This window comes from Anarhichas minor, unplaced genomic scaffold, assembly GCF_050575085.1.
Source record: "Anarhichas minor isolate MPS153535 unplaced genomic scaffold, ASM5057508v1 ptg000040l, whole genome shotgun sequence".
NCBI lineage: Eukaryota > Metazoa > Chordata > Actinopteri > Perciformes > Anarhichadidae > Anarhichas > Anarhichas minor.
In genome coordinates this window covers 5846563-5872562 of record NW_027466486.1, presented here as the reverse complement: position 1 = coordinate 5872562, position 26000 = coordinate 5846563, and the positions used below count along the sequence as shown (strand labels likewise).

The 26000-nt window shown below is 39.4% G+C and overlaps 1 protein-coding gene across 1 annotated transcript; it reads left to right on the top strand.

The window, feature by feature from the left end:
* The first annotated feature begins 4581 nt into the window (after window positions 1-4581).
* Window positions 4582-24672, top strand: LOC142968266 (uncharacterized protein C14orf132). The gene is made up of 2 exons (XM_076108073.1): window positions 4582-4608; window positions 24436-24672. The coding sequence occupies exons 1-2, from the start codon at window positions 4582-4584 to the stop codon at window positions 24670-24672; spliced, it is 264 nt and encodes an 87-aa protein (XP_075964188.1).
* The last annotated feature ends 1328 nt before the right edge of the window (window positions 24673-26000 follow it).

Genomic DNA, 26000 nt, shown 5'->3' with positions numbered 1-26000 from the left:
CATTGTGTGTGTGTGTGGGAGGAATGTTCAGTTCTCATTATGTATTGTTTCCCTTGTGGTTTTGGCTCAAAATCCCCTTATTTGATGCTGGATACGTTTCTTTTTGATTGATTACGCATAGATTTTCAACTCCAGTAATGCTATTCATAGCTTCTGACATGCAGCTGTCACAGCCAAAATGACAACAAAAGTCTCCCAAGATTCAGGATATTTAGGATTAATCAAAGAGCATGACCGATCTTCCAAGAATCCACAAGTACACGCGCACACAGGGTATACATAAATACAGAAAATCACACAAATGCAAACACACACATTCTGGGCAATGCAGGCCTGTGTGACAGACCACATCAGTCACACCATAGGCATTCATAAATGGTGAGCAGGCCAGCCTAGTAGGTGGCATGACATTATTCCAACACATTACCATCAACCTGGAATATTGTAACATGACAAGACCCAGTTTGATGCTTGTTAATAATCTATTTTTACCCCGATTATACTGTTGTGAATCCGGGTCAGTGAATGCCCAGTGGCATGTCCGTCACAAAATAAGAGGCTGCAGAACGGACAAGGTTTACAGAGAAGGAGAACCACAAAGATACACATCAGATTAAACTAAACGTTACGGTGGTTGCACTTTTCTTGGATTCAAAGCACAGATTAAGTTGATGTAGCAATATGTTGTCTTATCCTGGCAACATGAACACGGATCTGATAAAGTTAGACCACATTGGCAATGTCAACAGGTGAGACAAACCTGGTCAACATTTCTTCTTCTGACACACTTACGATAAAAAGTGGAACATGCAAATCATATAGGCACTCCTCTCATTGATCTGAAAGATCCACATGACCATAAAAAAAGCTGCAGAAAACAAATGAAGATTACTCTTCATTCACCTCTTTTATTACCAGATATACTGTATGTGTGTGTGTGTATAAGTGTACCACGAGAAATGTCTTGATAAAAAATAAAAGCAGGAACTTTCCTTTGTTTTCTATGAGCAATAGTAATGATAAATCAGACGCACAGATGATTTAGTGATATCCTCACAGTTGTGTTCTTGACCAGTCCTGAGATAATATCCAGAATCCTCTTTGTCTGCGACCGAGACAAGACCCAGTAGAAATGTGATGGATTCCGAGACGAGAGAGACCTTTAAAAGTTGGTCTTGAGATCTAGTAAGACTAAATACTTACTGTATAAAATCAAAAAAAAAAATCAAATGTTTTTTTTACTCAAAACAGTCTCAAAATCACAGATTTCTTTTTCATAACCATGACTCCAATACATCTCATTAAATACAATCTTTCACAAACCAAAGAGCCAGTCACTTTCACTCTTGAAAACTCTACAAGTTTGGCTCAAGAATCAGTGTTCAGGCTATGATTTAAAGAAAACACAACTGTAACTCCAACATGCATTACACAATTCTTGGATCATTAAATCAATCTAAGTTCTATAAGTAATGTTGCCATTAAACTCAAATCAAAGATTAATCACAGCATCATTGGGGAATATGAATACGTGCTGATTTACTAACTGGATCACTGAGTCACTCAAGGCAAAGTGCATCCACCATCTCACGGTTCTCAAATATACGACATTTGAATTCCTATTCTCCTGAAACCTAAAAGCCTGTTTTTCAGAGCCCGGCTTATCAAAGTGTTTTCCCATCATTCTGACTGTGTATAGCACATGATAACATTACAGCTCTACTGCAGCTTCCTAAACACAGCCCAATGGGGAAATCGTTCAAGCCTTCAACAGCCGTACTTAATCTTGTTTTCAAATGGGAAGTGCACATGCCTATCTGTTGTTCCAATGAAAAAAAGCTTCACAAACTTTGCTTTCCAAGAGGTTCAGTTGACTTTAATTAGATTTTACACAACTTTCAGATAGATACATTCAACATAACCCTATAAATAATAAAGCATGCCACTCGCCTTTCACCGACAGAACATATAAACATGTCTGTTGATCCTGTGAGCCTCCTGTTTGTGAAAAGGAGATTTATCCTTGCTTTTGAAGGCCTCGACAATTTCCCTATTGGACCGTGTTTAATCTCTGTGAGAAGCTGCAACGCAGCAGTAAGTTCATTGAGGTTGTGCGATGCATGATTTTAAATGGTGGGAAACAACATTTTAATAAGATCTTAGTTGAAAAACATTGAACCTAAGGGCTGATTTATGCTAACTGATTGCTTAAAACAAAGCATGCAACTGTGAAAGTGTCACTCGCAGGAATTACAGTAATTACCCAGTAAGTCATTTACATATTATGTTTTCATTTTAAAATGGCAAGCCACCTAAAATATCGCCTGGAAAGATCAACATAAACGTACTGATCCATGACAAAGTAGACACTGTACGGACACAGGACGGATTACGACTGTCAAAGTTATTTGTGTTCTATTAGACATGACGCCACTGTAATACAGAAGTTGATATAAAAATTGAAAGACTTCTTCTCAGAAGCTGGACGTGAGGCTGTGAACTGAAGTGAAATCCCCCACACTGGAGGATTGGGCTGGATGTTGTGTATGCCTGCTCAGCAAAAAAAGCAAACATGCGGATGGAGTCTTAACTGCTGATCCAGGAGATCTGCTTCATCCCCTCCATGACAGAGGTCATGGCAAACTATCATAAACACAACATGGATCAAGCTAAGGATGTTAACACAAGCCAGTGCCCATCAGTATGTACCCCCTTACTCCAGTGACAATCACTTAAACTGTTGCCAAATGAATTTTATTTTTGAAAGGACAAATAGCTTTGTGTTTATGTTTGAGAAAAAAAAAAAATTAAGTTTAAGATTAGAAGGGAACAAATAATATGTCTGGGATACTTGACCCATAGAAAAGTGCAAGCTGTCTGGGCTCTTTGAAGAGGCTTTGTAGGTAGACGATGGTGTTACTCAACCACGGGATACATTTTAGTATTCACAGTGAAGGCCGGGTCACTATTAAATGCATCACTCCTCATACTGTAAGGGCTTGTTAATTGGCTTTTTGAAGAGGCTCTCCAATGAATAATAGCAGCATCCTTTATTCTGCAGGCCTAGTTAGTTGAAGAATGTGTCATTAGTTTTAGGTCACAGGTTTTCAAGCCTCTTTAAGGGCTCTGGCGAAAGAAAGCTCAAGTGCACATGCTCGCAGCATTGACATCTGTTCATCTACAGATTTAATTTACCTTCGAACAACACAATCACACACCTGTTGGGTTCCTGGTTGACTTTAACGACACAACTAGGTTTATTTCTGCATGTTACACTACATTAGGTCAGGTCAGGGACTGATGTTGGGTAATAAGCCCTTCTCTCAGTTAGTCAGAAATCAAGCAACCTGATATCAAGAGGCCTATGATGCGCCACAATAATGGATTTTAATCTGGCAGAAGAAGTATATATTCCAGACAGAAGTTTGGGATTTTTCTTGTGATTTATTAATCATTGGCAAAACGAGCATAAAAGAAAACAAAGTGGCTCATTTGACCCCTTCAAGTGCCTGCTGGCCCTATACAAACAAGACGTGCCTACGGTGCGGTCCAGTTCTTGAAAAAGATGAATAAATAAAATACTCAAAACAAATAATAAACAGTTATTAGAGAGAGCAAGGGGGCTTGCACAAACGTTTCTTGCCTGGATGAAAAAGATTATGTTTTCAATGGAAAACAAACATTAGCCAGAAATGACATATGTCCATGCTCTATTAGTATGATGTGAACATGGATTAAAACATGTTATAATCAGTTAAAGATGCTACTTTCTATTATTTTCTATTTCAAAACAGAAATAAATACTTCTCAAATATTTATCTTGTGTCATACAAAACAAGCAAGGTCATTTTGAAGAAGGATACTGAAAGAAAACAACGATGCACTGTGACTTGAATGTGATGATACACAAGAGGATCTAGTCCCCAAACCATGAGAAACAGACCCAGGTCAAAAGTACACAATGTATACAACTCATGCACCTCCAAATACATGTAGTGTACATCTGAATACGAAGATATTTAAAATAAATAACTTTAAAAAGGGGGCTGAATGATCAGCAAATAGATAAGAGAAATAGATACAGTCATGGAAGAAAGAAAATTCTGAGACAGAATACAGAGAGAGAGAGAGGCTGAGACAAAGAGGGAGAGATAGAGAGGCTGAGACAAAGAGATAGAGAGAAAGAGAGAGAGACAGAGAGAGAGAGAGAACTTGCACCTCCGTCGACACATGTGACAGTCCAGCTCCACAGCCTCCTCCTCCTCTCTCTCTCTCTCTCTCTCTCTCACACACACTCTCCTGCTGTCTCTCGCAACCACATCTCTTCATTTCTCCGTCTGCTCAGCGGTCTGCTTTTTTTTTGTGCCACATCTCTTCATTTTCTCCTCCTTCCTTCTCCTTTTTATTTCAATTCTTCATCTTCGACATGTTTCTCACGTGAGGTCCGCTAACTTGCAGAGAGCACTGTGGATGCCGACTTAAAAAAGAAAAAGAAGGCAAATGCTCTGTCGGGGAATAAGAGAAGAAACTACGCACGTTTGCATCTTTCATTGAGTGCCTTGGATTGAACGGAGCAACACTATGGATCTGTCATTCATGGCTGCGCAGGTGAGATATCGTTCCTCCAATTTAACAAAGGATGTTTGGCTCGTCCGAACTTTTTATTACATTTGTCCATTTATTTCATGGGCGTGGCCGGTCAACAAGTTCATGTGGCGATTTGAACATTTTACATTTTCAATACCATAGAAGTCTATTAATCGAGATGGATTAACATACTACATTTAGTTCTGCTTCACTGGAATATCAATCCCATATCCATAAAGGGATCTCATGGTATCTTATTTCCCCCCCCCCTACTGGATTATTGTAGTGATCTTTTAGTAAATACATAAGTTTATATGGCTTTAGGTTTGTTGTAGTTAAGGTTATGTCCGACATGGACATGCTGTACTTAAGTGCGATTTTTGTGTCAGAATCCAATGTAGGACTGTGTGACAAAAAAACAACATAATTAAAACTTATAAGACTTCATTATATTTAATTAATAAATGTATTTTTTATTCTTATTTAGTTGTATTTTAGTTACATTAGTTTGATTGGACCAATACCATATGGCATATTTGTGTTACCTTTGCTTTGCATATGTCAATTGATTTTGGTTTCATAGATATAATAACATGTGTTATTGAGCATCTGCTTTGGACATGTGGTTTGTTTCCATTAGAAGCTTCTATTGCAGGCTATTATTCCCTCCAGGCTCTCAGTGTCTGGCTGCTTATGGTCTGTCTGGTGCCATCTACTTTGCCATTCTATGCGCAACTGCTATTGAAAGGGTTCGGAGGGTTAACTGCGCTGCCAATGGCTGTTCAGTGGGCCAAATGCTCTCAAATCTTGTACCCCTAAATAGAAAATGTATTGCCATCCGAGAATACATTTTGAACAACAACAGAGGAGAGCATGAAACCTAAAGTCAAACAAGCCAATTTGATTCACTATCATTGTGCAAACTTATAGTGAGTAATATAATACATACTCACGTTAAAATGGTGATACCATGTCTGCTAGGACTTTTTGTGCTCTTGTGTTCTTAGAAACTTTGTTTAGGTGGTAGTGCACAGGAACCAGGTTTACCGACAGAAGCACAGTGAAGGAGGCAGACCGCTGTCAGCCCTTTGTGTGGGCAGTCAGTTACTCATATTCCCAACTGGGAATGGTTGAATACCACAGTGTTTGAAACCACTCAGCTGGAGCCAGTGTAGTATGTTTCTTCTGCACTGATGAGGATGCACAGCAACGAGCTAAACACACTGTCAGTAATGTTGGAAGACAAGGAGCTGATCTTGGATGTTTTTATTTAAGCAATTGTGCAACAGTATTGTCCAACACATGCAATGATAGGCATTACAAATAAATAAAAAAAAAGATCAAATATTGTAAAAATGAATTTGTTCAATAACAGAAAAAGATCAACGCAGCACAACATGTAATTAATTTACATTGATTCCTTAATATTTAGTCTATAAAAGGAAATTGTGAAAGTGCTCAGAACAGATGGTGACCCAATAAAACGTCCCCACTAACGCCCTACTTTGTTTTAACACATAAAAAATAAAAAAATGACTTCAGCAATTATAAGAATAACAACATTTGCCTCTAGTGAACCAGGAAAGCTCACAGACAGACTGGGAACTTTGATCAATAAATGTACGGTTAATAAGTTCACATATACAGCAGGATATTTGTGTGATTTAAATGTCTGTCTATGCAGATTACGCTTCACTAAACGCAACAAAAATTGACTTGGCACAGAAGTGTGGATTGATTCATACTGAAATGGAAGCGTATCTGTTCCCTGAGATGCGTGAGCAGCGGATGTCAAAAACGTGTTTAGTGTGGATCGGCCGTTTCGGTGGCAGGTGACAACCGTTTAGCAAGAAGTCACAACTTGAATGAGGTTTTGCTTCCAGTTCCCCATCACCCCATCACATCTTACTTATTTCTTGCTGCTCCTCCAGTTTTTTTTCCCAGGAATCCATATCCTCCTCTTCAAGAATGCAGCCCTATCAGAAAGCTAATGGCTAATTTTACTGAGGTGAAATTCATTCCAGTGCCCTGAGTCACTCTGTAATGGTGACTGTGAATGAAGTCAGGCAAATGTCCCCGGAGTTTTCAACATTGACTTTGCAATGGATGATTTTTTTTGCCCATTCATCTCAGCGTATACTCTGCCGCCTGTAAATTCCCTGGACCTTCGCTATCATTTTGTCTTTAAAAGATGACGGATGCTGCCATAACTGTTCTCTCCTAAAGACAGGGAAAGTTTTCATAGAAGTCAGAGGACCTGGTTACTGAGGATGACAAAGGAGAAGTTCAGAGGATGTACTGGTCGTTATTGCTGCAGTGTAATTTAAGACCACACCTTAAACTCTTTGCTGTTATATATTAATCATGAATTAATTAATTTCCTGAAGAAACTAAGCTTGGCATTCAGTAAAAACACATCCTCCAAGACAAGAACATGCATCATGTGTGTACCTCGATTGGCCATTATTTTTGCTGCATTTGCCACTCTTCTTTTGTTAAAATGATTTTGTACGATGTCACAGAAACATGCTTAATAGCTCTCTGCAGAACAATGTGTACGCTTTTGTGTTTGGTGAATGATTTGCATTTGGCAGCAATGCCTCACTGGTTTGAAATGAAAAAGGCCATACTTCATTAGGCTGAAAGTGGTGGCATCCTCGAGCATTGCAAAACATGGATTAATAGGTGACAATCACAGTGAAGCTTTTGAATACTAAGCTGAGGGGCAATGAGGCAATTTGTCCTGTATAATTTTAAATAGACTGAATTGAGTAATGTTGGACTAATTTCCCGTAGCTCCTTTGAAATGGATATTGAGATTTATTTTTAACTTTTGTTTTTCCAGACCAACTACTGTGATTGTTAATTACACTGTGTACATCTTTGCACCTTGAGCAGGATGTCGCTGTCGGAATGCTTAAAATGAGCCAGGGTTTTCGCTGGTTACTAACTGACGTTGGGGTCAAGTTTGATGTGTTGTAGACAGGCTCCAGAGCCATCCTGGGCATTTTGCCAGTCTCAGAGTTGCTTCGACATGATCTGATCTGCCACACAGGGTAGCAAAGCCCTTACGGCTCTGTCTATCCAGTACACAGTGACCCACTGGCCCTGGCCTTTTACTCAGTTTTGCATGTACACACGTGCATGCATGCAGAAAGCGTTTAAAAACAAATAGTGTACTATCGTGACAACATTTGATCCCCATGCGTAATAGAAAGGCACAGAAAGGAATATATTTCCTTTACGTTACTTTCATGTCTGGACAGTTAACTCTTGAATGGAACGCTATAGGTCCATACGGTAGTCTCACCTCAGATGATTTGTCTTTTCATGACCGGCCATCAGCGTTTCTCATTACTCAATTACTTATTCAGTGAGGCTGTGGCTCTGAGTCATTCTACCTGATAGGGTTGTCAATGTCAGTCATCTTAGAAAAGACAGATGAAAGGGAAAGGATGATGACGGAGGGAGCAGTTTACAGCCTCCACACAAACACAGCCATCTGTGTTTACCCACAGCACCAGGACCAGGAACAGACAGGAGAGGCAGATACGCTTCACTTTGGTGCCATGATAGCACAATATAGCAAGTGCTAGAAAGTCAATTCAATCAGAGTAGATGATTTTAAAGTTAGTAGATGTGTTTAGCTGGATTGCCCTGATGCAGTCTGTTCCACACTCTCATGCAGGTTACATCCAGAATTACATTTTTGTTTGCAATATCATTTGCAAATGCTACTTTGATTATAAGGTCATAATTAAACAATTGGTCCAAATTAACATATAAGGGACAAATGATCGTAGAAAGACTGGCTGACAACGTGGCAAGAAGACTTGTTTGTGCTCCACTGCCCCCCTGATAAGAAGCCAGATATGGAAATGCGGTTGAATAGTTCACGGATGAGATTATTTTCCAATTAAACACACTTTGCAAAATAGCAGCCGCCACAAGGCCTATATCAAGACAATCTTTGTGCTCAATTGCATAAAAAATTCAATTACATAACCATGTTATCTCACTGTGCATTCTTCACAACCGGGCTCTCCCGTTGAAAGAATAAATCTCCTGGTCTCCAAGAAGAGGCTTATAATAATGTCAGACCATCCTTTTCATCTCTAGGAGTTCATTTCCCCTCTGGTGTTCAGTTTGCCATTTCAGCAATTGGCTTTATATTGTGAAAACAGCCCCGGTTCTCAGCCGCCATCCTCTTTTATGACCCTGCAGTGTTGTAAACAGGTTAAAAAAACAACAGTTACCTTAATTAAACCAATTACAAAGAGCTGTACAGTATGTATTCATGTATTTAAATCAATGCTTTAAATACATGAAAAGCAGGTGAATCCGTCTTTCTTAGGTCTGCTTTCTATTTTTAGTAGCTTCCCCAGGAATAGATGTGACAATTTGATGCCTTTTTAATTCGGTGTTTTATTTTTTTTTACCGTTTTAATCAAAACACAAATTTGCAGAATAATGTTAAAAATCAATCCACAGTGTGTGTGAATTCATTTTTTTTTGGTGTGTCTGTGTGTAGAAAATGAACATGTGACTTGACACAGCCAGCAGGAGCGTTCAAAGACTTAAACGGACTGCGAAGGGCCAGTATGCAATGTTAAAAAGTAAACCCTGTTAATGAGCAGAATGTACTGAAGCCTTCAAGTGATGAAGATGTAAGTGTGCTTTTCACAGCAGGACTACTTCATGGTTTACTCTCACTTGATGGATTTACTCTATCTAGAGAGAACATAGCAAACACTGGAGGCAGGAGCATTTAGAACGAACACACTTTGGTTGGAGATTAGCTTTAATTAAATGACAGATTTTTACGTCATCCTCCCTATAATCAAAACAAAAAGTCATTTAAAAATAACAGTTTACGTCTACTAGCTGTTGCTGATAGTGGAGAAAGTCGAGTTGAATGAACAGCCCCAGGATCAATCTCTCCCTGTTAAAAGGAGAAACAATTGACGAACCACCAGGAAGCTGCAGGTCTCTATTTTTGGCTCTGATAACTGTTGAAGCAGGCGCCAAACCGCCTTGTAAACAAATTGACCGTTTGCTAAACCCCTTGCCCGAGCAGAGATTGTCCAATCATAACATAACAACAGTAACTGGGCACGGCAGGCCTATCGTGCTTTGGATTTCTCTGAAAGATGAAGCAGACGTGTGACAACAACGGGAACGGGGTATATAAGAGGTTTGGATAATGGTTTATTTTATTATTTATTTATTTGTCTCTCTTTGTTGGATTTGGAGAAGTTGACACTCCAAACAGCCAAACTCATTACCAGAGATAGCGTTACATTTGTGTGTTAGTCTTCTTGCTTTATCCTTTGTGTTTTAGCACAATATCATGAACAGTATGTAGCCAACTGCATATTTATGATCTCTTCACGTGATTCTTGTTTCAAAATGAGTCAGCTGGGAACATTAAAAAGTCAGTCAGAGACTGTTTTCAGCCAACTCACTGAGTTAATGTTGGCATAGAACAAGGGTAAGTAACCTTAGGCATGCGAGCCACCATTGGCACCCAGTAATGGCATACTAGCAGGTGTGCAAGAGAGTCTTTTGGAAAAGTTGAAGTTCCCTCTCATCCGCACGCCAAATTACCTCTTTCACAGCCATGGGGCATTGTGCGGCCTGTTATTTAGAGTAGTGTGATTGATTATTTTTTCCCCACCTTCATTCGGCTAAAATTAGAATTTGTTGCCTTGTTTCATTTTATTGAGATAAAAATAATTGGTGGAAAGTTGGTAGGCTTCATGATTTCAACTCAGACATGGATGCTTGCATGAGGATGGCAGCCTTCTGTATCGTGCTCTCATATATAATTACAATGTCCTGATTATGGGAGAGAAATGTTGCCTATATTGATGGACTAAAGCTACAGAGCCGTTGGAGATTTCAATTTAGATGTGAAGTTATAATTAAACTTAATGTACCATAATGTTGTCTGCCACACATTAACAAGAAGCTTTAAAAATGGCACTTCATACGAAAATGTTGCCGACCCCTGGTTTAGAAAGAGAGAGGAGGCACTGCCAATGCCTCACAAGGAATAACAATCCTGTCCGGTGCTCTCAGAATATCGAAATAAATTTGGTTAGATGATTAAAAGTAGTTTAGTTAGTTTAGCTTAGTTTGCTAGCTATAGCTGATACAAATCTGTTAGCGCTTTTGTTATTTCAGCCTGAAATATGTAACAATCTCTGGCTGGAAATAAGAACCCAGCTTTTTTCCGCATCTCTCTGAAATCAAACAACCCTATCTTCGAAAATCTATTTTTGAGGGTGAATGTTGCCATTTTTATTGTGCCGAGCAAGAAAAGAGACCCTGACAGCCACAGCAACCGCAATTAAGGGCAAGGCTCACCGATACGCAGCTACTGGTTAGATTGGGGGGGGGGGGGGGGTCACTTGACAGAATACAGTGATGAAAATAATGTGACTCAGCTGCCACATTACTCTCAGTAATGTCCCAGTATCTTCATGCTATCTTAGCTTACAACATGTTTGCACTACAGACACAAACATCTTCCAGCTGTTTTGCACCTGAAATGAGTGATTGCATATTGAAAAAAAGTCCTGGGGAGAATGAAAGGGAGACTTAATGGACTGTGACAGCCAAGTATGAAGTAATAACATCTTTCCCTGACAGACCTAACCCCCCTAACGGCTTGATACTTCCTATATAACCGTGGCTCTGATAGTCAGCAGGTATGAATTATGTATTCTCATATAAATAATCAATTTTTAACTCATCATGGGATCATTTCAAAGCAGCTTTATCCCTGTATTGATATGTTAATGAATTAAACTGATGTTTTAGGGTTAAACTTTGATGTATATTGACTCATCCTGTTCATCTTTTGAATTTTTTTACATAGAAGCGCACATACAATTCAGCTCACGAGTGGTTCTTTGAATGAAATGATGGGAGTTAAACAGTGTGCGGCTGCTTTGCTTTTGTGAAGGCCGGCACAAAGCTGAATGGCAGCAGCTGATTACACACCATCAAGGAGGAAGCAGAGATGAATGATCATAGTTAAATATCACCACAGCTGCTGTAAGTCATTGAGCTCATTATGCATGTTTTTAATCATTAGCATGCCTAGCATAAAGTAATAAAACTATATGATCATGTTGTGTAGTGAGTCTCAAGCACAGCTTTTCCAGTTTTCCAGGAGATGTTTCATCCCCGAGTGCAATTTCAGTAAATAACCCTTGTGAGTACAGGTGAAAACAAAATTCTAATAAATATTTCTTGTTGGTTTGAACACAAATGTGTCAGACATCAATTTAAAGGGGCTTTTAGATTGTTTTCCATTTTTGGACAACATAATTTCTGGTGCAGTTTTTCCACAATTTATGTCAGTTTTCACCCTTCAGCTTTAAAGCCCAAGTGGCTTTACAATTCCTCTGTAATAACACCAACAGCAAAACCTGCTTTGGATTTGATCCGTTTCACTGGGCCTTATACACTTTGAGTCTGACCTTGGGGCTTTGTTCAAAGAAAGTTCCTCTGAAACTAATGACAGTGTTCAGACAGGCCTTTTTCTCCTTCTTTTCCTCTCACTCACCTCTTGTTCAATTTGCAAAGAAGCTGAGGTTATATCGAACATAATGCACCTTCACTCCCCAAGAAATACTATCGCTCTAAGAGAAAAATCTTAAGTTCGGAGTCCAAGGCAGACATTAAGGTTTCAATGTCTCAGCATGGAGCCACAGCTCAGGAACAATCTGACTGTATCTACACAGCAGCTCATTATCCTGGATTATGCGACACCGTTCCTATGAGGACTCGCTGTAGTTCAGCCTCAAAGCTCATTTGTGTCATAGGCATCTGATTATTAGGCCACAAATGGACTAGTTTCAATTTCCCTGCTGATGAACTCCTCAAAATGTAAATTACAACTGTCCTCTCTGCTAAAGTATAGTGTGTTGCTGCTGCTAATTTACAGCAGCTACTTTTGTCATACAATACTAGCCTCGCTTAATGCTCCACAGCTCTTATTGTGTTTTATATGAAACAAATCTGACTGCGACCTTCTCATTTCAGGTGCATGCAACTTTAATGGCCAGATAATGAATCGGGCACTTACAGTCAGCTGTATTACGTATGGAAATCATTTGGAATGCCAGCTGGTATGCATGAGTGGTGGAGAAGTACACTAACTTAGATTCTTCTTAAAATGTTGAATTTTTTATGGTGCTTACAAGGAGTTGTGAGTCAATTCGCAACTAGAGCTTGAAGCTATTTCTTGTAGATACTGTGGTGTGTTTTGAGCTAAATAGGCATACCATAATGTTGTTGTTTTTACCATAGTTTCAGTCCTAACAATCATAGTAGTGCATATGAATCTATAGTCTCTCTCTGTTGCCGTTATGTTTCACTGTTCTACCCCTGAGCTATTTATAAAACATGACCTTATGAGGTTTTTGCCATGATTTCAGGCATTTTGCTCCAGTCAAAATGAGTGAATGAGTATCGAGCTTGTCCATGTTGCAACCTGTAGTGCAGCACACCACTCTGGTGTGCAGTGCATCCCTTATCCATTTGGGCTTACAGCTACTCTGTAAGCATTACACAAACCCCAGGGTCGATGCTGTGTAGGATAACCATTTACCCACCCGTGTGTAAAAAAAAAAACATTCAAACACTTGCATAATTTAGAAGCAAATTATATTGTTTATTCCTGTAATTACTAATCAAAGACTGAACACATCGTAATTGATTTATTTTACACCTGAGATTTCATGCAATGCCAACAGTTTACACACAAACACACACATATGTACAGGCAAGGCTTTGTCTCCTGGCACCCACTTCATTTCTACCTGTGATATAGTATATCCATCTCAGAGAATGAATGCAGTGCCCTAAAGAGCAAGTGTGTGTGTTTGCATGTAAATCATATCAACAGGGATTTTTTTCTTTGCAAAGGAATAATCCACATACGATTTTGCTGTTGCGCACATGTGTTTTGTTACATCAACCATAAACTACCAAATATGTTTTTCCCTTAATGCCTCACACTTGCATAAAGACATGGCCACAAACTGTAAACATCAGATTAATTCCAGACTGAGGGCAAGCAGAGTTAGGGAGCACATGCTGAACTGTAACAGTATTTGAAAACACTAACTAGGCCAACATGGCACTCGCGTGACAAATTCATAACACACCCCCTCCTCCTCCTCTTCCTCCTCCTCCTCCTCCTCCCACGGGGAAAATACATACAGCAACCATTCATAAATGCTGATGCCAGCCTGCAGCGGTATTTACAGTACTGTAGCAGCTACACCGCTACAGCCGTGAGATGCAAATTCCATTTTACAGGAGTTGTGTTGTGATGCTGATGGCTTTATACACACTGAAGAAACATAAGAGCTGATTGTGGCATCAACAAAAACAATGTAAGGACACTTTCCTCTTCTTTTCCTAAACATCTCTTACTTTTATCTGTGAGGTTTGCTTCAGACGTTCTCAGTCGGATTCAGGAAACTCCCTTAATTGGACAAACAAAATCAAAATCAACGCACAAGTAAAAGCGTTTCGGTATTTTGTGGAAGAAGGTTATGGAAGACCAGGATTTGATATGTTTTGATGATTATTCTCTGGTCAGTGTATTTCATGGATGTATGAAGAGAACTGGATACAGTGTTGGAGGCAGCGGCCCATTTATTCCTATGAAAGTTGCTCAGTGGCACATAAAGCAAAAGTAAGTTTGACTTGAGTATAAAATCACTCGGATCCACATCCATGGGGCCCATAGAGCACGCACATTAGCATTTCTTCTAACCCCGTCTCCCGGGACTCAGTCCAGCCTTGTTCTGGGGCTCATTCGCATGAAAGGAGGAAGGAAAATATATATATTAGTACATTTTACAACTTTTAAGACCTAATGATTTAAATGAGGGCTATACAAGTGTCCGGAAGTTGATTCAAAAACGTAATTACCTTTTCCAAGTTACAGATGTCTCTTTCCCAATTTAAATAAATGGGATAAAGTCTTTTGTCGTGATATATCTGTAAATTGTAATTCCAACGTTTGGCCACTATGTAAAATTAGCTTAAAAGCCTGACGCTCTTCCTGGGAACTTGGTGTATTTTCTTTTTCTGTGTTAGCTTTATACATCGTGTTCATTTTCATGGCCGCGAATTGACTAATTCAGATTATTAGGGAAAAAGCAAGAAATATATTACAATATATTGTAAATCATTCACAATGCTGCTCAGAGGAATTGCAGTCCACGACTCTTCTGCCGACAGCAGGGAGTCTCTTGTTACATGCGCAGGCAGTGCCTCCTTACAATGACCTCCCCATTAAGCAAATTAGTGTATGATGTAATATCAGCTACAATTGGAGCTAGTGCTAGCTACATATATTTAAAAAGGTGGCAGACAGAATTGCAAAGTGCTCAATTTAAACACAGATGGTGCCATTGTTCTCCAGCCATGGGGGAAATTATTTACATCCTGAGCAGAAGAGTGGCTAGAATGTTCACCACCTGTATGCAATTGGCACGGTGGCACCGCAGCAGATTGCCGAAATGGTAAAAAAATGGTAAACGCTTATTGCCGTTTGTGTTGGTGGAGTTGCTAGCTCCATAATCAACACAAGTCATACCCACTTGGTACATACAAAGTGTTCACTAGGCATTATGGAACAAGATCAGGACATGGACGAACATCTCGCAAGTGATGACTTGTACTTTCGTAGTGGCCTAGGTCTATGGTCCTGGAGTACTGAGAATCGGTTTATTGCCAAGTACGTTTGCACATATAAAGAATTTGGCTTGGTGATTGGTGCATAACAATAAACACAGTGCAATCGAATAAGACATTTAAAAGACAACAGAGTGAGGTCCAGCACCCAGGACTGAACCGTGACCTGGACGCTTGGGGTTGGAGAGGAGCGCAGATCTCTTCTGGGCCTTGTAGTGTTTTGCAGTGAGAAAAGTGATATGACGTAAATGTGAGGTTTGGCTGTAATGCTCATGCTGCCATTCTGTTAATTTTGATGGTAGAATTTCTCCTGTGTTGTTATTCATATTTAGATGTGAGGACGACTATACTGTGTGAGACACAGATTACAACAATATTTTACAATATATCGAACAGTGATCCAGAATTAGAATTATAAACTTGGTAGTTCAATAGCAAAAACAAGATTTAGTTGATGGTTGAGCTAAAATGAGAGCTTTTCATCTCCAATCTGCTTGCTCTGTATAGTAAGAGTGGGTACAAAGCATCGCCAACCCTGCTGCACCTCACCCTGAGCAAAGTCTTACATGAGTGGAGATTCAATTAAGGGCTACCATCTCTACGCCTGAAATCTATCTGTATTGCACAGTGAATAAGCAGGCATGGATGGAGCCGTAGGGGCAGCTGACGCCAGCAGCAGTTACACAAGAGGTGATCTTTTTTTACTCAGGTAGCTTTCTTACACAACAAAAGCTCCTCAGAAACACTACCTCCCTCAGGTTTGATAATGACAATGAGATGACTGATGTTATTACAGAACAAATCTTCTGCAGTAAAAAGATACATGATTAGATATCTTTTTAACAGGCCATTTTGTCCACTCTGCTCTCATTAGTTCCAATGCAAAGCATCTTTTTTCGTCTTAGACTTGAAAAGGAGAAATCATTCTAACCTCTGATGCTATATGTATGTTGTTTTATTCTGTATGATCTAAAGAATCTATAGAATTCAGTGACACTGATTGTCGTTTACAGCAGTGGTTTACTATGGTTTTAAATTCAACACATTGTGTCAAAACTCAGGCTCAGGTTGACCACAGAGCAGAGCATCGACATTGAGCCTATGTCCACTTTAGTTAACAAAATAAAGAAAAGACAGCCAAACAAAATGCCAGGAGACAAACAGAGACGGTCTGACGGCCACAAGCTTATATAGTGTTATGTGTAATCTGCACAGGTGAGCTGAATCTTCATGATGAGCATCAACTCCACCCTCAGGCTCCTGTGGGGAGAGGCTCTCCACAGAGTGGGGGGTGCATGACAATTACCTTAATTGCATCCACATTTTGCACCCACGCCAAACACACATGACATGTTTTGTTGATCTAATAATGATTTGCATCTTAGATTATTGATATTCTGTTTGTAAATTCATTATTTCATAACGCAGGTTCTGATTAGAATGTTTTAGAATTAAAGGAATTATTTATTTGCCAAAATGGAAATAATGGAAATATTTCACCAACTTGTTTTTCAGCCTCACATGTAACTGAATTTAAGAAACAAGTCACTTAAATTGTTTATTGCTGAAATATTACAGGCTCTCCTCCTCTCCGTTACTATATTATTATTCATGGTACAGATTAAAATTGGAAAATTGCACAGATAATCTTGTGAATGAAGGCAGATATGGTTGTTTTGTACACACAGATCCATTATTTTCAACTAGATGGTGAGTCAGAAAGCATGAAACCTAGGAGCATCATTCTAAAGTTGGTTTTGTTATAAGTCTGTCCACTTCTGTACAAAACTGCAGGTATTTTGTTAAATTTCCAATCAGAAAACAGATTTTTCCATGAATAAAGTCAGTTTTCTTAGCAGCCGTGAACATGCAAGAGATAACATGTGACTCTACTGGGTGTGTTTTAATTGAAATTGCTCACAATGTAAAATGCATGAGCTCTGCATGGAGATTTTGAAGTGGTGCGCGACATTGCACAGCAAGAAATCTCTTTTGCTATAGCATGACGTGTTCTTTGGTGTAAACTGTACCATAGAACACATGCTGCTGCACATAATCCAGTTCATGCATATTTAAAATATCTGCTCCAATAAATAACAAATGGCCGACAGGCTTTGGTGAAAAACATTTTTTTCTGAAGATTTTGAAAAGTATCTCAAAATGAAGGTGTAAATGGTTAATGAATCAAGTTAAAATATGTCAAAATAAATCAGGAATATATTTTAGTGCAGGGATTTGGCAGTGCGAGAGAAGCCTTTTCATGATTTATCAACCTGTAAACCGAGTTAAACATCGTTTCTTTTAAAAATGAAGAAGCCGAAGGAAATGTGTTGTATATCATATCTTTGACGCCTTTGTAATTTATGGACATGTATTAGGTAACCTTATGTTAAAAAGCCTGAATGATTGTAGTTCTTTAAAAAGCACTCTGAGAAAGTGCTACTAAGTCAAAAGAGAGAAGAAAGCATGAGCAGATTTTCAGCAGTGTGATTGTAAAGCTCAGAGAGGTATTCACCACAATAATCATCTAAATAATTGAAAACGTGTGGAAAGACTATTATTATTTGATACTGTATCTGTGATCTGAGCTTCTTAATTCCTTATAATAAAGACGAATAATGGAATCATTGTTAAAATGTAAAAGTCTTTCAACTTTCCAGCTCCACTTATTCTTCACCCTCTCCTGTCTGTCTGTGTTGTGTTTGAGACGCTGCTGACAGTTGTCATGTTTGCTTTCAAGATTTCTCGGGGCGTCACAGAGCAAAGCACTTCAGATTCAGACACACACTTACACATGTCAAGAGTGAGACACTACGACAATAGAAACTTCAGCTTTGCAGACACACAGCCTCAGTCTCTTTCTTGTCACTTGAAATTGTTGCCCCTGTGATCATCTGGCACTGCTTCTCTGTCCTCATCTGGCAGGAATAACAAATCACCACTGTGGTGGGTTTTAATGTTTAATGTTTGCTGACAAGTTTAGTTTCATATCAAACCTTAAGCCATCACGCAACTGCTAATCAGTGGCCTGTATCAGTGAGTAACGGCTCCAAATGTGAACATGCATTATTTCCTCCACTTGTCATGTTTTAAAGAAATATGTTCTTACAAGCCTTTATTCATTTTTCCTATTTGTTGTACTTCTATAAGGGCCGATAATGGTACAAAAAAAAAATTCATATTGAGGTCAGGTACACCATTGAGAAAAGAAGCATGAAGGTGATACATTTATCATTCATAATATCCAAGAAGTATAATAAACTTTCCCCTGTGCTGCCAATTTCCACCGAGCTGACAGATTGACCAGGGTGTCAAGCAAGGATCACTTGGGCTACACTTGTTCTACTGAATTATAAGATTTATTGAAAAATGCCGCTGGGCTGCTGAGACAGGGAAAAATCAATGAAAGCACAGTTGTAAATCTGACCAGTATGGAACCAGGCCTTAAACTACAGGTCTCACCGCTCCTGCGCGGGTGAACAAGCCCCTTTAAAACCTCTGTAAATCTCCCACCAGATTTATGGCAACACTAGGTGTATAGTATGGTACAGACCAAATATATTGTTTTCACTAAGTCCCCGCTATTGTGTAAAAGGAGTGGCTCCTTCTTTTTCTTCAAACCGCCAAGTTAACACGAAAGGGATTTATCTGGTTTATCTTTATTTATATGTAATCACATTTTATTTATTTCCCTGATCTATGATGCCCTAATTTCTATGTGCAGTAAGTTATAAACCTTCCTTTGGTAAATTTGAGTTGTTTTGAAAAGCTGGAAAGAAAGCAAGGCCTAAACTTAAAAAAAAAAAAAAAGAAGATGAACAAGTTTTAATGTAAGTGTATAGATTGTATTATATAGTTTGTTTGCCCATCAGAATGAAAGCAAAAAAGCAGTGACAGTGGACAGAGGTATTTTCCTATTTTACACTTTGTCCACCGAGTAGGTTTGTGTGTTCTTTTGTAACATTTTGCAATGTGCAGTACTGAAGAGAATCACTGTGTGCACCAGCTGAGCGTTTAGAGAGAAATACTGTCCAGTGTTTGACTATGTCTGAAATCACTCCCTATTTACTATAAAGCCCAATAGTTTAATTTGAGTGTCTGAATTGAGTGTGGAATCTATTGCTGCTAGTCATTGTACTCGCAACTCGTAAAAAACAACCTCCGCCACCAGACTAGTGCGGTATGCATCCATTTTTCAAAAAGCAGTGATTTCTTAACTCCCAAGTCCACACATGAATCAAACATGAGATATTTTGTTCAGTGATTCTCTTACACCACCGCTGTGATACCACAGCACTTAACAGGAGGACTTTTTAAATATAATATAGTTTCTCCCTGCAGTAACATCCACTAACCTGACCCGTGTGCCTGGAAACACTGCATTTTAACAAAATGAGCTTGTTGGTATTGAGGGTGGTGACTAAGCGTTGAGGCAGTGAGAGGCTTGTCAGACCAACAAGTCACATCTGTGTGTGTGTGTGTGTGTGTGTGTGTGTGTGTGTGTGTGTGTATGTGTGTGTGTGTGTGTGTGTGTGTGTGTGTATGTGTGTGTGTGTGTGTGTGTGTGTGTCGATAGCTGCTTCTAAGTGAGCCACTTTGCTCTGCTTTTAAGCTGACTGAAAAAAAGGCTTGTTTGAACAGGATAGGGCTTTTGTTTTTTACAGAGGACATTTTGACATGTCACAGTAGGAAAAGCACAGGTACACATAATAAGATTAATGATGGCTGAATTCCATTTACCTGCTTTGTTTTCAGGGCCCTGGTGTTGTGCATGCTGGCTCACTTTCACACTGTGTCAAGGCTCACAGGGACACTTGCTTAAAGCTGAGCCATTGTTTTCAGTGACACCTGTGCTTTTCCTATCATGACAGCTTCAATATGTCTGCTGTGAAACAGGCCTATTCATGTTTGAGGGTGATGTGTTTTATAAAATATTTCCATGGCTCCTTAGTGTACTTAGTCATTGCTTTTAAATTTACAGATGAGCGCGATTGTCATATGTGCTGTCTTTGCAACATTATTTTTATTAACAATTGTTGGGACAGTGGGGATACGGCCTCAAAAAGGTTAGAAAAAAAGGCGTTATACACGGAAAGCCATGCCATTACAATATATGACCAAGACAGTAGAGCTTTGAGCTCAAACATGCAAATAAAGATGCGTGTAAATAAAATATACTGCCTCACATTTATTTGAAAACTTACACTCGTGTTGTAGTTCAGAATGGGCAAAAGCTCAAGGGGTATACGTCTTTTTCAAAGCACCGCAGCAGCGTTCATAAATGTTTTCCGACTTGCATGAGCCACGGTTAATTTTCCACTCTGTGAAACCACTGATAGCCCTGGACAGAAGTCTGGAAGCAGCGAAAATGAAACGGATATTGCACAAACTTTTAGGCATGAATACGACTGTGTAGTGCTGTGAGGTCTAAAACTGTGTGAGCTGCCCTAGAGTGTGAACTCCTCTCTGTACAGGGCAAGTACTGTATTTTATTTCGTATATAGGGAACTTTTTTATATAATAGCTGAGGGTATTTCTCATTTCAAAACCAAACATGAATCCAGAAGTAAAGGCTTTGAAATCAGTACATTTGTAGTAGGTACCGTACAACACTCTCTCTTAAAGTGCAATGTTCAGTGCCCTTGTGTCCTACAGTAATCTGGTCTAACTTCATGGCTAAAGTGTGATTTCAAAACAAAAGTCGGATAAAAATCCATAAAAACCAAAGATGACGACATATGGAGACAAAGCCCACAATAACACCCGTCCAAGCAGTCAATAGAGCAGAGATGGTTGTGACAGTTGTGTGTTTTTACTGATTGTGCGAAAGGCACAGCGGGGGTCCGCCTCTCTGTGCCCGTCTTCTCCGTTACAATTTGTTCTCTCGAGAACACCTTGAGGTTTGTTCTCCACAAGGACACAAGTATCGATTTTGTGATTTTACCTCATATTCTCCCCCGAGTGCAGAAAAACAAGTAATTCGCTCTGACTTCGTCTTAACAGCCAATGCTTGAGTGCTTTTGCGGGTAGGTATATGTTTTGATTTCCCCACTACCCAAAGACATTTATTTGGGCGTTGCTTGTTTTCTCAAAAGCCATTTCGCTGAGCACTTATGGCGATATCCCACAGGAGGCAATTAGAGTCCATTCTATTTCACAATTACTGTGATTACCCGTGAATGGCACAGCTCGAGGAACAGCTGGGATGAATAAATCAAAGCTGTGAGAGCAGAGCAGGTGGAATCATACAGTGAAAGGAGCTTCACTGTATCGTCTTCCATAGATTGGAGTTTTTTGGAGTATTGCACAGGTGTAGGCATCACTCAGAGCCAAGGAGGTGCGGAATATGCAAGTCGGGGGTTTTCTCTTGTGTTGGTTAATGGACAATAGTTGTTTTCCATATAATACACACAATTGAATGAAACAGTTGTTTATTTTTAATCCCATTCATTTCACTCATCACCTACAATATCAAATCAAAAATGTAAACGTTTTTTCTCTCAATAGTGTTCATTTCAACTACTTTCTGCTGCTGGAAAAGTCTCTTTGGAAGATTTCTAAAACCAGCGTTTGTGCTAATGGTACCTTTCTTCCTTCACAATTAAGTGATGTAAGTCAACACAAGATTACACAAATTGCTCATATCTTACATTTAATGTTTGGCTGCGATTCTTGTGTTTATCTCGCTGTAGATTAACTCATTTACTCTTAGTCACTTAGGAGGATAGGTAAGCTATTGGATATCCAAAAAGCGAGGTGTAAATGCATCCAAGAAGCATTTGAGACAGATTGAAATCAAATAGTTTGAACCTCCTCGGGAGCTGCTGAAGCTACAGTAGTTGTAACTAAATTGCTAAAGTGCAGAAATCATGCTTCTTCAATTGTTTTAGCAGTTACCAAACAGCTTGAGGTGCATCACCACCACCCTCTGCACTGGGATAGGGCCAACCCTGCTTTGCATGTAGCCCAGGAAAACCGCGACAGATTGCAATTGGATTTGTGATCTGGCCAACAAAAGACCCATATGTGTAAATGAAAGTGCTTTAAATCTCATCTGGACTACTTTTGGATATGAGACAAGTGTAAATGTTGCCTCTGTGGAATAAGTTACCTCTATCATTCCACCATTTGGCAGCAACTGATCACAATATGCTAGTGTGGTTTGTTTTCCAATTGGGGCATAGAATTTAGGACATCTAAAATTTGTATCTAAAGATCTATAATCGCCACTCTTCCTTTTGTTTACCTGGTGTGCTTAAACAATTAAAACAGATCAACATTAGTTTAACAAAGTCCCACGAGGTTCACATTTGCTGGATCTTTATCCTTGAAGAGTAACAAGCACCAACTTGTTGCCTTCCACTGGTGGTACACGCTGGAATAAATGCTTTACAGAAGAATAAAGATACAAATTGTACAATTTTAATTGTGACCTTCAAGAGACCATTTTTTGTTTGAATGTGAACCAGATCAACTTCAGCTTTAATCTAAAGGTTAAAACAACTGCATCCTATTAATGAGACCACTTTCATCTTTGCTTAAGCTGTGCGCACAGGAGGCTCTTTTGTAGTGCCAACTTTTCTGTGTGGATTAGCTTGTTGAAGCCATTCAGCCACTAGTTTACAGTTATTTAAATGAAAACGAAAACAGCAGGGTTGTCATATTTAGTTTGATTGTAAAAATACTTTACAGTAAAAAAACGGATTAAACTCATTAGTAAGACCAGCTGAGGTGGTGATGTCATCAAGTAAGCTGCTGTTCCAATTGTCCATACTGCGTTCTCTGGACTTGTGAACTTGGGTATTGAGAAAGGCCCAGTGTTTTCCCCTGTGTGAGGGAAGACCTGAGTGTGGTAACGTCTTTGTGTGTACATGAAAGAAAGAGGGGGGATAAGAGGGAGTGAAGGTGAGCAAATGAGCAAGTAAGACAGAATTTCTGTGTTCATTCCTCCGAGGTATTTTTAGCATTGTTTTTCAACATCTTCATTAAAGTCTGTTTTCCAGTCTGAGCGTGGTACGGGTCTCTCGTGCATTTCTCATTGTCAATCATACCCATAATCACACACAACCACACACACACACACACACATGTAAAATACTCTCACACAACACACACACACACACACACACGCACACACACACACACACACACACACACGAAAGCATGCAGTTGCTTGAATGGCTAACCTGCAGGGTGCCGAATGTCCCAGGCAATAAATAATTTTCACTTGCCACATCTGAAATATTCATTCCAAGTTAATCAAGCACTGCTTCCTCAATACACACACACATGCAAAGACACACACACACACACACACACACACACACACACACGAGTGACCCTGCATGCCTGTGTGGGAAACCTTGTAACCATTAACTAATGATGTCGCGATGCAGCTACCTCTTATTTCTTTTAATATAGCACTCAGGCTTGCTATTGCACGACTATATAAACAATCTGGCGTGCTATAATTGTCAGGAAAGGCACGATTTTTACTCCCTGCACTAGGACTGTAAAGTGTTTTTTTTATTTTAAATGGTTGCTCTTTTTTGAGCAAACCAACGCAGAAAAAAAATGGCATCATAAAGTGCTTTGAGCTAAATGCTAACTTCAGCATGCTAATATGCTCATAATGCTAACAGGCTGATGTTCAGCAGGTATAATGTTTACCATGTTCCCACATTGTGATTATTTGTGACCCAATGTACTGGCAAAATATCGAACTGGATCTGATGATGTTTTAAAGCTCTCTCCGTAGGCCTACTGCAAGGAGCAACATTCTGAGGAAGAAATACTGAATTCTTGATTTAAAAGATTACTTAAGATGTTTATCTTAATAATTACTAAAAGTAGTCAAATTTATCTATATTCTAAAAGTACTGGAATCAGGATAATTAATATCCTGCCACCGCATGTAAGGTTTTAAATGTGGAATGTGACACCCCCAATCTCCTTGAAAAAATACAGAGGACATGTCCTCAGTGTCTTAAGTAGCTACGGCCCTAATAAAAACCAGATGTGCAATGTCTTACTTCTCTCCGTATACTCTCTCCTTCAAATGAAGGTTGACAAGAAGTGCCAAAATTTCAACTTTTCCCTTTACTTTTTCTCCTCCCCTCCTAGATCCCAGTCATGACGGGAGCCTTCATGGACTCCTCGCCCAATGACGACTACAGCGGCGAGCACTCGCTCTTTAACTCCTCGGCCAGTGTCCACGCAGCTGCCTCTGCCGCCTCGGTACACGGCCAGCAGGATGAGTCGCAGTCCATGTCTAGCGATGCCATCTGGCTATGGATCGCCATCATCGCCACCATCGGAAACATTGTGGTGGTTGGGGTTGTCTACGCCTTCACTTTCTGATGAATATATGCTTACAAAGACAAACTCGCGCGCACACACACACATACACACACACACACACACACACACACCAAGTTTTGTGGAAATCTGGACCCCTGAGCGAGGCAACGCTTTGTAGACAGACACTTACTTTCTCTCTCTCTCTCTCTCTCTCTCTCTCTCTCTCTCTCTCTATCTCTCTTCCTGGCACTTGGCTTTTGGATCAGTTTGAGCCCCTAAGGGTGTGGACGTTGTGGTACTAGACAATGACATATAGACTGCTATATTTCTTCATCAGAGGGAAAGACTGACTTGGCTGCATTCATCAGCACCAAGCATTTTTTGGATGCTTCAACTGGCAGTTTGAAAAGAAGCATCTCTGTTCGACAGCTCTTTAGTTAAAAACAGAAACATCAGAGCTGCGCTCTCAACCAAAATTCAAAGGAACATGTTTCTTTCTTTTCAGCTAAGTTTGTTTCCATGTTTCTCCTCAGACAACACCCTCATTATAATGCAGAGATGAGAATGGAGATTAAATGGGGCTTAAGATTCAGGTTGATCCAGGCCATCTTAAACATCCACCAGATAGCTGCTTAGCAATTTAGGGCACTGCTGTTTAATTATGCGGCTGAACAGAGACGGTGAGTTTTAAAACATTTAGAAAGTGGCGGGATTATGTTCATGCGCAGGCAGCCCTGAGGCCCTGAACGTTGGAGCTCATTTAAGGACTAATTTGTAGATAAAACACGGTGTGGACACCGATCATCAGTGTATATAGCATCTAAACAATTTTACTGACAGGAAACAAAAAACAAACATGTTTAAAATCTCATAAAAATGGTTTCTCCAATGCTAACTCAATTATACGCAATTCATGACTTTATGATTAGATAAGTGGTGTAAAACTAAGTCAACCCCTTTGAAATGGATGTTCTTATCGTCAAAAACTTACAGTAATATTCACCAGGGATTTTAAGAAAATCTAATTGTATTGTTATGGTCTGTTGAGTCATGTTTAGATATTATCTACAGATGTTAACAAAAAGCAATTGAAAGCACAAATTGAATCGCAAGATGACGTAGCCTACTTAACTGACTGCACCCAATTATTTTTTGTAGTTTGTTCATTTGTTTTTCTCAAAGTACAGCTTGTAAAAGTATTTCTTATCACTCAAAATTAATACTATCAACAGGGCAGGGCAGATTGGAAGATGTATGTGTTCAAAAGTAATTTAACACTGACCATATCCGTGGTGAACTTTGTGATAAATGTAAGCCAATGTGAGGAGGGAGAGGATGACACGTTCTGAAATGAAATGTAGTCATATATCAAGCGGTCGCTCTGAATT